Here is a 15,740-nt window from a genome sequence, read left to right as displayed (position 1 = left end):
TGTTAAGACTTTCGTGGACTACTTGTTGACAAACTGCCTGTTGGGTTCTGTGTCGGATTCTTCGGCCGACGTTTGATTTTTCTGACATTTTGCCTGCACCAGTGGCTGTCATTATCAAAGCTTCCCCACCAACTGAAAGTGAAGCTTTGACAATGACAGCCACTACTGCTGGCGAAACGTCAGAAAAATCAAACAAACGTCGGCTGAAGAATCCGAGACGGAAGCCAACACGCAGTTTGCTACAGCAACTTAGGAAACTAACAATTCAGATCTGATCCGAGCCTTTAAGAATCAGATGTCCCCTTCCTGTACCATAGCGCACATAATTTTAGGAATATTAACTGGGCTACTGCTTGAATGGAATTCCTTCAAAAGGCATGCCACCAAATGGCACAAATTTCTTGCTAATGCCAGGGAAGCGTGTGTAAGTTCTTCGAAGCTGTTTACTGATTAGAAATAAAATCTGTTCTATGCTGTACTGAACTTCCTCACATGTGCAGAAAGACAAGAGTTCGTACTTTGGCACGGATGGGCATCGAAATTCTAACCAACATCGCTACCTACGATGTTGTGCTGCTGTATCTCGGACGCAAAAGCGGCATGAAAAACTTAAAAATGATATTCTCCAGTTACTTATGTTTCAGTGAAACTTTGATACCTATTCCAGACACACTGCCAGTGGAACAGCGAGCAATACAGTACTGATGAAGTACGTGTTTGTGTCTACAGCTGCAATTTATTTGTTTTGCCTACTGGCTACCGGCTTGGTACACAGTACCATCCTCTGGTACGCAGTCGTCGTCACTATTATTGCCTGGTAGGTGTGTCAAGAAGTATGCTTTTGAAGTGCCGTAGATAGAAGAGGAAACGTCAGGGCCGATCAGGCAACGCACAGAAAGCCACTATAAATCATTCATTGTTATCAAATTTTGCTGTGACATTATCTGTAGAACACACCAAAAAATCTCAAATAAAAGAGTTTGCTGCGTCCATCCCAATGAAATTCCGCTGGAATTACGGACGAAATTTTTGTTTCTATGAAAGACTCAAGTTACTCTGCTATTTTCAAAGCGCCTATGGATTTAGCTGTAGGCACCCGCTTCTTCCGCATGCCGTTTACTTCTTATACTGCTTCACTAGATGCAGCGAAATCATCTCCCCATCCAACTCTGATCTCATATGCTGTAAGAGTTTGTAACAGATCGACAATTCGATAAATGCAAATGTGCATGTAACTTACGCAGACCTTACGTTTGCGTGCTTACTCCAGAATTCATTTGAATAATGAGAAATGTTTTAAAGCACAGTTATTTGCATTTTCCATGACCCAGTATGCAAAAATGACTACACTGCCTTTCAAACACGTGGAGAAGAAATGGATGTTATCCCATCAAGTAGCAAATCCTTACCTCAGTCGGGTCATCTACGACCATTTCTTCCGTACTAGTTGCCTGAAAATAGAGAAACAAGTTATTAATAGACGAGATCCTTAATGCAATAGTATTTAAGAACGGGAATTACAAAGATAAGCAACGATTATCAGGCATCTTCTACAAGTTGGGGTACTAAAGGAGGAAGAAGGCCAATGCTAGGTGCGCTAACGTGCTCATTCAAATGAATGCAACGCAACTGGATACAATTTTCGTTTCGTCCAGGACTTACTATAAGTTGCTTCCTGACCGTTTCTTTTAAATCCACGTTGACTCAGTTTCGCCGGAGATAGACATATCTTGGCCTCATCAGGGTGCCTCCAATATTTTCCCAGAGAAATCTACAAAGGCAAATTTCACGTCTGAACTTCGTGGATAGCTTTAGATATATTCAGTTCCTTTTAAAGTTCGAAAGAAATAGCTTCAGAACTGAAGTCCCACGATATTAATATTCCATTGTACCCGTAAATTTGGGTCATTTGTTACATGCGATGGCCTTATCAAAACACATTCAATTTTTTTTCAGTGTTCATCATCTCACTGGCATCAGATTGTTAGGGGCAGCAGACTACATGGGATGGGTCAGACACTTTGCACATAATGGTCTTCGCTTTAACGAATAGTGAAGACTGAAAAATTGTAAAACTCCAATAACGCAGCGCTCAGTATGTGAATGGCTAAGTTTCGTTGAGTATTGGAACGATATTTTGCAGTACAACGTTTTCTACATCTCTTGGTACACAGGTCAAGGGTGCGGGGGGAGCCGGCCGATGTGGCCGAGCGGTTCTAGGCACTTCAGTCTGGAACCGCGTGACCGCTACGGTCGCAGGTTGGAATCCTACCTCGGGCATGGATGTGTGTGATGTCCTTGGGTTAGTTAGGTTTAAGTAGTTCTACGTCTAGGGAACTGATGACCTCAGATATTAAGCCCCATAGTGCTTAGAGCCATTTGAACCATTTTAAGCATTTTTGAACCAGGAAATCCCGGGTTAGAATCCCGATCCAGCACACATTTTGACTCGTCGCCGCTGATTCCGCATAAAGTCCTGATGCAGCTGACACAAAGAGTTCCTTCCCTTTCCTTCCCTTCCCTTCCCTTCCCTTCCCTTCCCTTCCCTCTACAGTTTACATCAAACGTATCAGACCTGCGTTCAAGTAACTGGTTCACCTCGGTGGGCAATCACCAGTGTCAGCGCGGATGCACCATTACGGCCGGCCTCCTGCCGGAATCTCCACGTAGAGAGGAAAGAGGGCATGGACGGCAAATGCGCATAGGTGTCGCTAGGTGGTAAAGTGGGTCGGTCAGGAGGCGTGCCGATATAGTCCGCGTAGTTGCCACAAGCACTATGTCCGGATGGCGCAGTGGTTGACAGAACTGTCTAGTAAGCAGGAAATCCTGGGTTCGAATCCCGATTCAGCACACATTTTCACTCGTCGCTGGTGATTCCGCATAAAATCCAGATGCAGTTGATCTCAATAACTCCTTCCCTTTTCTTTCTCCCCCCTCCATTTCCAATTTACGTAGGAAATATGAAGGCTAAAAATATTTTTGCGTCTGTGGTGCTGGGACACAGCTGCAGTTTCACTTATCTTTTAACCATAATCTACCGAGATCCTTCAAACAACAAACCATATCCAGTAGCTTGAAAAAACGACGTATCACATCCATTTACAAGAAGTGTGGTAGAATGATCCCAAAAATCACCGTTTAATATCCTTGACAGAACATGTTCTGAGCTCAAACGCCTTAAGCGATTTAGGGAAAGCACAGACCATTTAAATATGGATGGCCGAGCGGGGATCTAAACAGCCGTACTCCCAGATGAGAGTTCGGTCTCTCAGCCACTGGCTGCAGTGGAAGGTCGGTGTTAGTGCAGCGTAGAAGTTGAGGACATTAGAGACGAGATCTTTCGGCCAGTTTTAAACTCAAATTTCCGCCAAACACTATAAACGACCGAAGGTAGTGTTTAGAGGAGTGTTTTCGTAAGCATCTGACAGCAGTTGTCGATCTGTTCCTTGGGCTATAACAAATCAACCTCAAGTCACAGGACGAAAAGCAATGATTTATACGTGCAATGTCGTAACAGTGTGACTATAATGTATGTAACAGAAACTGGTGAATCGGATGAACTGCACCTCCAGAAATGAGTGACTGGCCTAAATTATCCTAATATTTTCGTTAATTAGGTCTGGGGCGATGATATTAGTTTCTGGACGCCCGAAGGCACGGTTATTAGCGCTCTTGTAGAATATGAACTAGACGCTTAATGAAATTAAATTCTTTCTTCGTAGGCAACGTTCTTGCGATGACGGTCCATGGACACAATTTAGGCTCTTGAAAGGCTGACTGCTAATGACAAAGAGACAGCGCCTGCTTATCAACATAATAACACCGATAATAAAATAATAAAAATGTCACGTATGAGATCGTCTATGACTACATGTACGTCCATTTCCTTTCCTCACGCTTAGATAAAGCTAAATTATGTCATTACAAGAAATGACAAATGTTCCAGCGTAACCATAAGCGCCGGCACGAAGATGAACGCAAGAGCAGAGAAGGCTGAGAGACGACACGACGACAGGAGCGACATCTAGCCGAAGAAAATACAAGCGCCGCTCCTGCCAGCCTCGGCCGGACAGTAGGAGACGAACACTAGTAGACCCGGACTAGAAGAGAGCACTACGATAGCCGTCATTAGTGATTCATATCCATTATTTGCATGGGCCTCGTATATAGTGAGGGACATTGATTATTTGTATGTCGCTCATCGTTTACGAAACCACTGTAAACTAAAGTTAAGTACTGCCAATCTATTTAATTGTAATAAAAACCATTCCAGTGATTTGCTTGAATTATTGTATAGCTATCCGAGAAAGCAGCATCTTTGAGGCACCCTGTAAGGGACGAGTGGGCAGGACCCCACACTAAATAAAACGGGAATTAGTTCAAGAAACTGTATATGTGGCTAGGGAAAAAAGTGGGTGGCTTGATCACAGACTACAAAAATAATGTAATGGACATTCTGAGATACTTTCAAAGTAATTTTCCCAACTATGGACAGGAGTTCGGACAAGACAATATTAAATCCTTCTCCATACTTGTCTCATTGTTACTTAAAACAGTAGACAAATCGTTATCAACAGAAACTGCTGCCATCTTCTCAGAATATAAAAAGCAATCAAGTAAGATGTGGCGAACCGGCACTGGTACACCACACACTGGTGCGAGGCGGTGCATGTGTGTCAGAGGTCACTGCCTTATTCCCAGGTGTGTTGCAGCCACTTCCTTTTCATCCGTGTGACTGGAACAATTTTCACCACGGCAAACTTGTACATTTCATTTCACAGGACTTTAATTTGTTATCTTGTACCTCCAGCCGCACATTCTCCCACTGACACTAAATTTCTTCTGTAACAGCGAGGTAACAGCACTCGAGAACGCAGCACGATCAAGTACTTTACTTTCCTTACAGGCGCCCCTTACTGTTCTGGCGCCTCGCTCATTTCTCAACATTCCCACACTGCTCGGCACTCAAAAATGAGGGACGTTTCATGATTCTGCGTGTAGTTTTTGAACCGGCGACATGCTAAGCTTCAGCTCTTGGGTACAGCAGCGTGTATTTAACTTAGGAAATCAACACGAGGCTCACTTCCTAAAGATTGTATAAACGTCCACTAGATGGGAGCGTATTCAAAATGTAGAAAAATTGAACGCAGATGAGCAGGAAAAACAATTCTGTAATGTTCGTACTGTATTAGTAATGTGCTGCTTGACACAATCACTTCGATTAAATATCTCTGCGTAAAATTGCAAAACGATATAAAATGGAAGGAGCTCGTTAATAGGGAAGGTGAAAGGTGAAGTTCGGTTTACTAGGTGCATTTTAGGCATGTGTAACTCATCTGTAAAGGAGACGGCGTAGAGAACCCTAGTGCGTCCCATTCTTGAATACTACTCGAGTGTTTGGGATCCACACTAAGTCAGATTAAAGGAAGACATCGAAGCAACTCAAGACGAGCGCGGCTAGATTTGTTATCGGTAGATTAGATGAACACGGACTATTACGGAGATGGTTCGTGAACCTAAACGGGAATCCCTGGAGGAAAGACGACGTTCTTTTTGCAAAAACGACAGAACAGGCATTTGCCTGACTGCAGAACAATTCTACTGCTACCAACGAATAGTTCGGTAAAGGCCACGACGATCAGAGAAATTAGGGCTGGTACAGATGTATATAGACAATAATGTTTCCTTCGCTCCACCTGCGAGTGGAACAGGAAAGGGTTTGTCTGGTAGTGATAGAAAGTGCTCTCAGCCATGGATCGTCTGGTGGCTTGTCGAGTATGGATGTATGTATGTATGTATGTATGTATGTATGTATGTATACGTACATACTCGTTTGGATTGGTAATATCCCAAACGTTTACCAACAGCGGTTTATCATTCCTTATTGAGTTACCAGTACGATTTTCAAATGATTCTGCCTCTGTATATCCTTTGTTACATTTTCGTCTTGTTTACTCGTTTCACGTCGGAATATTTCCTTTGTTTAGCTTATTTAACTTGGTACCAGGGTACGACTTAAACTAATGTGTACTCTCAACTGTCAAAGCAAATTGTAATAGAACATTACCAGTGTTGAGATGGTTGTATGTGCACGTTCCGAAAGCCAGTAAATTAAAAACAATCGCTTGTTTCTTTTATTACACTTGCCATTTCGCGAACATTGCTTTAGAGGGCCTGCCAAGGCATGTCAAACCGCACGCAAGCAGTGTGTGCAGGTTGAGGCTCGGCCAGTCCCGGCCCTAACTCGGCAGTACTCGGTACAGTATTGCCGAGTGACCTTTTTTCGGTCGGCACTACTATCTCCAGTTCGACAGAATCGTGGTGTCACCACTGCTTGCCCTTCAGTGTTTGTTCGTGGTAAATAGAACATTCACAGGTCCAGTAGCTGTTTGCGCAAAACGAGGCAATCTAGCAACCTATAGTCACAAGCGTTTAAAAATTAATGGAAATGTCGTAGTTCAGATCCAACAGCGCCGAAAAGCATATGACGCCATCGAGTGATACATACGCGGCTTGAAACAGATCCGACGAATCTCTCGGAGTTGTGAGCGGCGATTTACCTGTCGCGAATTGCGATGGCTCCCAATATTTTCTGCGTCTCGTGAAGCTTATGCCACGAGACGTTGCCGCCGTCATGGCCAAAGGGAGTTACAGACTATAGGGCAAATGCGTCTAATGAAACTGCTCATGAGCGAATTACGGCGACGGTCACGTTAAGGTATGCAGCATTCAACAAGAATGTCTGGTTAAAATCTGCGCCTTGGGATAAACGCAGTCCAAAGCAGGGAACACAACAGTCGTATTATCCTTTGGCGCACGCACATGTAGCCCTACCTAGTAATTTTAGTTGTTACATTCGACAAACATGAAAACCACTATCTTCCTCCGCCTAATTTCCCATCTCCTGCATCATTCACCTTGGCGTATTTCCCGGCATACACGGTGTTTGATCAGCAAGATCAGTAACGACGACATAAAGCTAGAAAAATACTACTATTATCTGAAGACCATTTCGATCAATTGTAGTTTACGAAATGAACTCCTATTTCGCTTTAACTAATCGTATCGAAAATATTTGGCGCAAGGAAATTTATTTGTTTCACGTAACGAGTATCAACCTGGAGCTTCTTGGCAGATAAAAATTGTGAGAGACTTGACCGCGAAAGGCCAAGTTCCCATGCTCAAGTGCTCTTCAGACTAAGCTATCCAAACACGACTCGCGACTCTCTCTCACAGCTGTACTTTCGTCAGTACCTTTATCCCTTATTTTCCAAACGTCACAGAAGTTCTCTCTCTTACCTTGCGGGACTAGCACTACCAGAAGAAAGGGCGATTAGCGAGTCGTGCTTGAGTAGCTCAGGCGGTAGAGCATTAAACCCGCTCAAGGCAAAGGTCCCAGAATCGAGTCCTGGTCCGGTTCACAATTTCAATCAGCTAGCAAGTTTCACAACGGGGCGCATTCCACTGCAGAGCGGAAATTCATTCTGGAATATGCACCACTTTGATATTGGTCAAACTACGTTCCGCCTGATCAATGCATGTGTTAGGTACTTTATACGTGAATTTTAAGGAAGGGGAAAAAGAAATATACCTGTGAAACGTCATAAAACATACTCTTTATACGGCAGGTATACCATTTCATTGTTTTATTATTTCACTGTATCTACTGGTGTGTAATTCATTCATGCCTTTGCATGAAATATGTCTACTGCATCGTAACTGCTACCGACGTGACTGCGTTTATGTGTAACACCCATCTCTCTGATCCATAACGGAATCTTTCCGATAATCCACAATCTGGATTGATGCTCCGTAAACAACTGAGATGAGAGGAAAATATAATGTAACCTTTCAGTTCTTCTGACGATCTACTGCTCACTTACTGTGAGCATGGTTGGTGCAAGCTGGGAGACGTCGCGTTGTAGTGGTTTGCTTGCATATCTGTTGACTCATTAAAGCATCCCTCGCTCAATAACTGGAAAAATAGTCTGCGTAAAGACATATATTTAGGCTGGCTCTGAGCACTATGGATCTTAACTTCTAAGGTCATTAGTCCCCTAGAACTTAGAACTACTTAAACCTAACTAACCTAAGGACATCAAACACATCCATGCCCGAGGCAGGATTCGAACCTGCGACCGCAGCGGTCGCGCGGTACATATATTTAGCTTTGTATAGCTGATGACGGTCCACCTTAAATGCAAATATAATTATACGAATGAGTATGGACAGGTTCCGAAAGTTCGTAACACTGTAAAATCATTAATGATTTCCCTGTTAGCAGGCCGTGGTGGCCGAGCGGTTCTAGGCGCTACAGTCTGGAACCGCGCGACCGCTACGGTCGCAGGTTCGAATTCTGCCTCGAGCATGGATGTGTGTGATGTCCTTAGGTTAGTTAGGTTTAAGTAGTTCTAAGTTCTAGGGGACTGATGACCTCAGCAGTTAAGTCCCATAGCGCTCAGAGCCATTTGAACTATCATATACCTGTTATCTACGAAACAAATACCTTTATGTAGTTTTACGAAGCGACATTAAATATAACGATGACATAAGACCAGCAACAGGATGGGAGAATGGAAGATTCTTGATGTAGGTTGCTGCTCATGAAAAAGCCTCAATTTTTTTTCTGAAGTACGAGTGCTGGTAGTCCTAACTGAAGGAGACGAGGGAATTTCGAGATATGCTGCTAGGTTTTTCCTAGAGTTCTTTGGGGAGACCCGGAGAAATGAAATAGGAATCGTTAGAAGGAAGCAGTTCTCGTCGCAGAAGACAGACAGGCAAATTTAGAGAATCAGAATTCGACACCGTCTGCTATGTTAGACTAATCCACTACCTCCATGTGAATTTCACATAAGAACCAGGATGTCATTGCTTCTACTTGTGCTTACAGAACGTCGTTGAGACACACATACACACTATATGAGAGAGAGGTAGATATATATTACGGCCACGAAAGATATGAGCTTAACATGCGACTTCAAAACTCCGTCAGACCGCAACTGCATTAACGGAAGTTGGGGGTTGGTTTGGGGAAGGAGACCAGACAGCGTGGTCATCGGTCTCATCGGATTAGGGAAGGATGGGGAAGGAAGTCGGCCGTGCCCTTTCAGAGGAACCATCCCGGCATTTGCCCGGAGTGATTTAGGGAAATCACGGAAAACCTAAATCAGGATGGCCGGACGCGGGATTGAACCGTCGTCCTCCCGAATGCGAGTCCAGTGTCTAACCACTGCGCCACCCCGCTCGGTTAACGGAAGTGATAGAGCTTCTAAACCTTTGGTATGTACGTCGAATGCACAGAAGAGGCTTCAGTAGACCAAGGAGGGCAATACCTGGAAAACAGAGTAATGGGAACATGTAATATGGATCAATAGTTCTACTTGAATGGTTCTCTTTCACAGTGTGTCTACAGATCCGGCAAATTAGATGAATTTTCATGGGAGTTAGGTTAGGGGTATGGGCGATTTTCAGTGGACCACATGGACTTACTTATAGGAAAGGTAAAATTATTTTAGGTGCCTACCTTCATTCAATAGCACACTTTGTTCCCAGCATAAGATTACTTCTTCCAAGATAATACCTCCACTGAATGGTGGTAAGTGTCTATGGCTGCTTCGTTGAAAACTGGTTTCAACACGTTCCGAATTTGAATATTATCAAGCCACTTGGGCATGTAAAGAAAAAAATAATGAAGTGGTTATTACTGTCATTCAGAATCACTTAAGAAAATGAAAGTTACTTGCAATTAATAATGATATACAATCCCATTAGCCGGCATTCACGATTCACATACAGCGATATCAAGGACGATTTTGGCTGTTCATGATACCCAAAGTTCCCTAAGCCATATTACGTGATTGTTGTACCCAGCCCATCGAAACGAGAACATAAATGAACTACGTTATTCCTTTCTCTGAGCCGTAAAATTTAGCACTTATAATTTCCGATTGCACATTAACACACAAGTGTCTTAATGTTGTCTGTCCTTTTCACGAACTATCTTCATACGCCGCTGAAGTTTGAATGCAGTTTGAATGCATCTACGAGCGTTCCATACGATACAAAAAATGTAGTCTAGGTTGTGGTACATCGTACATGCTTGGATTTAAAGCGGCAAGTCTGGAAAGAGAAAAGGTCGCATCAAAGTAATGAGACGAGGCTGTACTGAAGACGATTTGCACTGCAACTAGCAAAATTAAACATCGTTAAGTTCCGGAATATTATTCTTCCACTTCTATTACGTTCATAAACAAGTAGGTAGAACACACGTGTCTAAAACTAGATTCATGGATTTTGCTGTCATGTGCATTTTAATTAAGCCTAATAGAAGTTTCCCCCTATTAATCACCACGCATACTGTCACCGAGTGCAAATTAATAACTGGCACTAAAATACAATAATTCATGGCAGGAGCAAAGCTACAAATTATTGGAATCAATATGGTTTCTGTGGGTTTCGACTTTCGGAATAGTGCATTCAGATAAGAGAATCGAGATTGTACTTAACAAATTTAATTTTGTCGAACACCTTCATAAGCATTGTTTATACATGACAAAAAATGTTTTTGCGGTTAGATCGGTCTAACCCTTACGAAGAAAATAATAATTGCTGTAATAGCGGTCACTGCAAATTTACTATTTTTTGAAGCTGAAAACATTAAAAACGCATTTTAACATGTTTAACTCTAAGAGATTGAAAGCTAGATAAGCAAAACTGTTGTCAATATTGTGACAGAACAGTTGCCACACATAGCCTATAATAAAACTTTCTTACGTTTACAAGTAGACACAAGGGTCTATTAATAGCTCGGTATGTTATAATTATATGTTTCTTCATGAATTAGTTTACAAAACATGGGTCATCGAATTTTCCTTTTGACTGTTTTATAGGCACCAATGTTACTTAAAATGCAGGTGAGCCATGAATTTAAGTCTCTGCTTACAGCCGCTGTTCGATTCATCGTTTTACTGCCGAAAGACTGATTCATACTTCGTTACTAGGAAGAACATTACAGGGCGTTGCAGGATACCTACACTAAAATGTATGAAAATTCCAACATCAAGAATCATTCACGGGATTAAAATGAATTTTTATGCCACAGATTAGGTGGCACGTCAAATGTACGTCACTTTTGAATGAAAATTCAGTGTGCTGTGAAGCGATTTCCGCCCCCCCCCCCCCTCCCACGCGCTGCAATCAGTCTCAAAGTCGTGGCACGGCATCAAAAGCGAGCTTATAAAATGTTAGTCAGAAATCCCCTTCCACGCGATTTGTATATCAGTCGTGGAAAGATTAATACTAGTTACCTAGTTACTGTAAAAGCAAGGAAATATTCAATTAACTGTATTCCAGAGATGTTAGATGGTACCGTGTCAGGTGAATGAATCCAAAGAAGCTGTAGCGCTCGTCCTAACTCAAAAAACGCTTGCAAATGGCGGTGCCGCTGTTGTGCTGTCACTGGTGGGATGCGGCCAAGTTTGCAAGGTACGATAACAAGCACCACGAATTCATCCGATTGCGGCCAGCCGCCCCGCACGGTGTCTTGCGGCCACCCTGCGGCCAGTTAGCCACTGCGGCCGAAACTTTTTGCGGCTTCAAGGGACAGCGCGCACGTGTGCTGCCAGCCATTGACGCAGTTACAGCTATTTCGATATTTTTACATCAGAGTATGTGTTTGTTGCCACATTTCTGCAAAAGGATCTTGCTGTCATCATGGACTTCGATGGGGAGAAGGCCGGCCTTGGTGGTCGAGCGGTTCTAGGCGCTAGTCTGGAACCGCGCGACCGTTACGGTCGCAGGTTTGAATCCTGCCTCGGGCATGGATGTGTGTGATGTCCTTAGGTTAGTTAGGTTTAAATAGTTCTAAGTTGTAGAGGACTGATGACCTTAGAAGTTAAGTCCCATAGTGTTCAGAGCCATTTTTTTTAATGGGGAGAAATGTCTTATAAAAATTATGGGAGACCTATTTTGTGGCATCCGAAGTACACGCAAATAAAACCTGAAAAAGAAAATGTCGGATGCAAGGGTATGATGATCGGTGAAAGCGAATGTAGTACTACACAGGAACAAACCAAACTAAACTAAGTTCTTTTACTTTTATTTATATTTTATTAACACAGCTTCGGAGGGGCAGATGACCAAGCACTTTGGTCCCTCCCCCCTCCCCCCTAAAACAAACAAACAACCACAACTTCGGAGAATGTAATCTAACTGCCACGGCAGACAAACTTCATATAAACCAGGGATGGGCAAATAGCTGCGTGCTAAAGATTTTTGTGCAGCCCGACGGGAGAGGCAGAAAAATCGGCCTTGAACAGAAATTTCTTCCACGTGCGCGACCTAAGATTTCCACTACACACAAGCGCGGCGTAAATTCTATTACCGCAAACCGAGTTGACACTCGGCGCGGCGGCTGACGGGAGCGGCTGTAAAGGCATTTCCCTTCTACGGGCGCTCCCATTAGCCACGGCGCTGAGTGTCTGCTTGGTTTGCGCAAATAGTACGATGCGCAGGGCTTTTTTTGGATAGTATGATCTAATTCCATTTTGTCTGTGCAACAGTAAATCTATAAATTTTCCGACTGCAGTGAAACGATAAACAGGCGGTGACGGATCCGACACATCTTGTTTGCTTTTGTTTGCACAGGAGACAGTGCTAGTGTGTGTTATGTATGTAAAGCAAATGAACCTGATTTATACGGGGGATTTTTTATTTTTTTTAGCCAAGTATCATATACGACACGGCCTTCTGGTACGTGTCCTGAATTCCACCTTGTAGCAGGAAGGTTAATACAGGAAATAAAGCATAAAGCAGTGTGTCTATCGTTTCACGAAACGTAAACCGTATTTAGGAAGTACAATCTGAAGAGACATTACGACGCAAAACATAGCGAATTCGGCTGCAAACATGCCAAGGAAGAAATCTAAATAAAAACTGCTTATGAAAGAGCTCTGAGGGAACAACACACACTATTTACAAAGCCATCAACTGTTCATATTAGCGCTATAGAACCACGTTTAATGGTAACCTATAACCTTGTTAAAGGCACCATGCCTTTTTCCGATGCCCAGTTTATTACGCATTGTATGTTGAAGTGTGTGAGCATATTGCGTCCTGATCTTACAATGGAACCTCCCCATCGCCCCCCCCCCCCCTCAGATTTAGATATAAGTTGACACACTGGATAGGCCTTGAAAAACTGAACACAGATCAGTCGAGAAAACAGGTAGAAGTTGTGTGGAACTATGAAAAAATAAGCAAAATATGCAGACTCAGTAGTCCATGCGCAAGATAGGCAACATCAAGGTTAATTAAGCTCAGGAGCGCCGTGGTCCCGTGGTTAGCGTGAGCAGGTGCGGAACGAGAGGTCCTTGGTTCAAGTCTTCCCTCAACTGAAAAGTTTAATTTTTTTATTTTCACAAAGTTATGATCTGTCCGTTCGTTCATTGACGTCTCTGTTCACTGTTATAAGTTTAGTGTCTGTGTTTTGCGACCGCACCGGTAAACCGTGCGATTAGTAGACGAAAGGACGTGCCTCTCCAATAGGAACCGAAAACATTTGATCGCAAGGTCATAGGTCAACCGATTCCTCTACAGGAAAACGCGTCTGATGTGTTCTATACGACACTGGTGACGGCATGTGCGTCACATGACAGGAATATGTTGTCGACCCACCTAACTTGTACACTTGGCGAATGGGTAAAAGATTCTTCTACCTTGCCCGATTTAGGTTTTCTTGTGGATGTGATAATCACTTCCAAAAAAGTGAAGAAAACATAAGAGTTTGTCACATAAACTGAAATTAAATAGATTAAACTTTTCACTCGATGTAAGACTTGAGCGAAGGACCTCTTGCTCCGCACCTGCTCACGCTAACCACGGGAGCACGGCTCTGGTGAGCTCAGATCAGCCTTGATGTTGCATATCTTGCACATGGACTACTCAGTTTGTATATTTTTCTTATTTTTTCATAGTTCCACACAACTTCTTCCTGTTTTCTCGATTGATCTGTGTTCAGTTTTTCAAGGCCTATGCACTGTGCCGAATTATAACTAAATCTGAGGGGGGTGCGATGGGGAGGTTCCCTTGTTAGAAGCAAATTTTGAAAGCGTTTCAATTTTCAGAAGGACTACTGCTCTGCGCATTATCCATGGAATTAATGAAAATTTCGTCATGAGAGAGGATGTACCTGGCCTAGAACAAATGAAAGAAAGAATTGCTGTGATATGTGTGGAGAAAGAGAGGCCTGTCAGGGACAAAATGGCAACCTTCACAAGAGATGGAACCAGATCTGTCAGTGGGAAAAAGGAGGCACTGTTAAGCTTTTAAACAGCAAGCCACAAGGGCTAAACACAGACCGTGGAATACTGACTTTTCAATGCACTTTGCATCAGAGGAATCTTTGTAAAGCTGTAGTGGTCTTAAAGCATGGCGTACATTGTACTGTTGCTGTAGTGAACACTAGAAGAGCAATGCCACTCGACCACAGACTGTTCAAATCTTTTCTTGTCGTGGCAGAGTATCAAGACGTACTTTAACGCAACAGTGAGACGTGGTTGAGCTTGGGCGAATTTTTTTTGCAGAATGAAATCCTCTAATTTCTGGACACAAAGATATCTCATGATTTTGTTACAAAAAATAGTGTGAAGAGTGTAGACAGGAGATTATACAAAAATTTTAAGGCCTTCGTGGCCAGTTGTTGACAAATTGCCTGTTATCTTCTGTCTGGGATCTTCGGTCGACGTTCGTCTGATTAGTTTTCTGACGTTTCACCAGCACAAGTGGCTGGCATCAACAACGCTTCACCCTCCAATGCTTGTGGTGGACTGTAGTCGAGCTCACGGCCGCAGATTACACGAGGGTGGTTGGTTCTCGGCTCGGAATAGAAAAAAGTACTTGCATCACTGAAACTTTTTTTTTATTTTTCAGTGTAGTCTTCTTGTTGATTAATGCACTTGTCCAACGGTGTTCCAGTGCCTTGATCCCATCTCGAAAATGAGTTTCCTCCAGGAGTGCAACCAATTCTCCCTTTAAAGTGAATCTTCGTCAACCAAGAAAAATTTTCTGCTTTGGGAAGAGATGGAAGTCTGACGGAGCCATATGAGGTGAATAAGGCGGGTGTGGCAAGAATTCATACCTTATTTCGTGTAATTTTGTCATGGCGACGGCACATGTGTGCGAGCGCGCATTGTCCTGTCGCGGCACCCTTCTTACAGACAATTTTTTCATTTCTAATTCTTCAGTTAAAATGTGATATACCCTTTCAGATGACATCTGGCATGCGTGAGCAATTTCACACACTTAACTGGCGATCCACCTCGAAAATTTTGTGCACTTTTGCAATGATTTCTGGAGTAGTGACACATCTAGGCCGACCACTCCGTGGATCATCATCTAAGCTCTACCGACCAAATTTAAATTAATTTGTCCACTTGGCAACAGTTTAACACGAAAGAGCCGAGTCCCCCAGTGTATTCTGGAAATCGGCTTGAAGTCCTTTGCTTTCATACCTTTCTTTACGAAGTAAAAAAATGGCTCTGAGCACTATGGGACTTAACAGCTGTGGTCATCAGTCCCCTAGAACTTAGAACTACTTAAACCTAACTAACCTAAGGACACCACACACATCCATGCCCGAGGCAGGATTCGAACCTGCGACCGTAGCAGTCACACGGTTCCGGACTGCGCGCCTAGAACCGCGAGACCACCGCGGCCGGCTCTTTACGAAGTACTTAATCTCT

At 43.2% G+C, this 15,740-nt stretch overlaps 1 protein-coding gene across 6 annotated transcripts in view; it reads right to left on the bottom strand.

The window, feature by feature from the left end:
* The window catches only part of LOC126248243 (ribosomal protein S6 kinase 2 beta), a 634,112-nt gene that overhangs the window by 195,944 nt on the left and 422,428 nt on the right, over positions 1–15,740 (bottom strand). For 4 of the 6 annotated variants that reach the window (XM_049949088.1, XM_049949087.1, XM_049949089.1 and 1 more), the window contains one exon: positions 1,410–1,451. The exons of the other annotated variants lie outside the window; for them this stretch is intronic. In XM_049949088.1, coding sequence (XP_049805045.1) covers positions 1,410–1,451 — 42 coding nt within the window. The remainder of the gene's footprint in view (positions 1–1,409; positions 1,452–15,740) is intronic. 6 annotated transcript variants of the gene reach the window in all.

The sequence above is a fragment of the Schistocerca nitens genome, chromosome 3, assembly GCF_023898315.1.
Source record: "Schistocerca nitens isolate TAMUIC-IGC-003100 chromosome 3, iqSchNite1.1, whole genome shotgun sequence".
Taxonomy (NCBI): domain Eukaryota; kingdom Metazoa; phylum Arthropoda; class Insecta; order Orthoptera; family Acrididae; genus Schistocerca; species Schistocerca nitens.
Note: the sequence above shows the minus strand (reverse complement) of the source record. Positions and strands in the feature narration are given on the sequence as shown.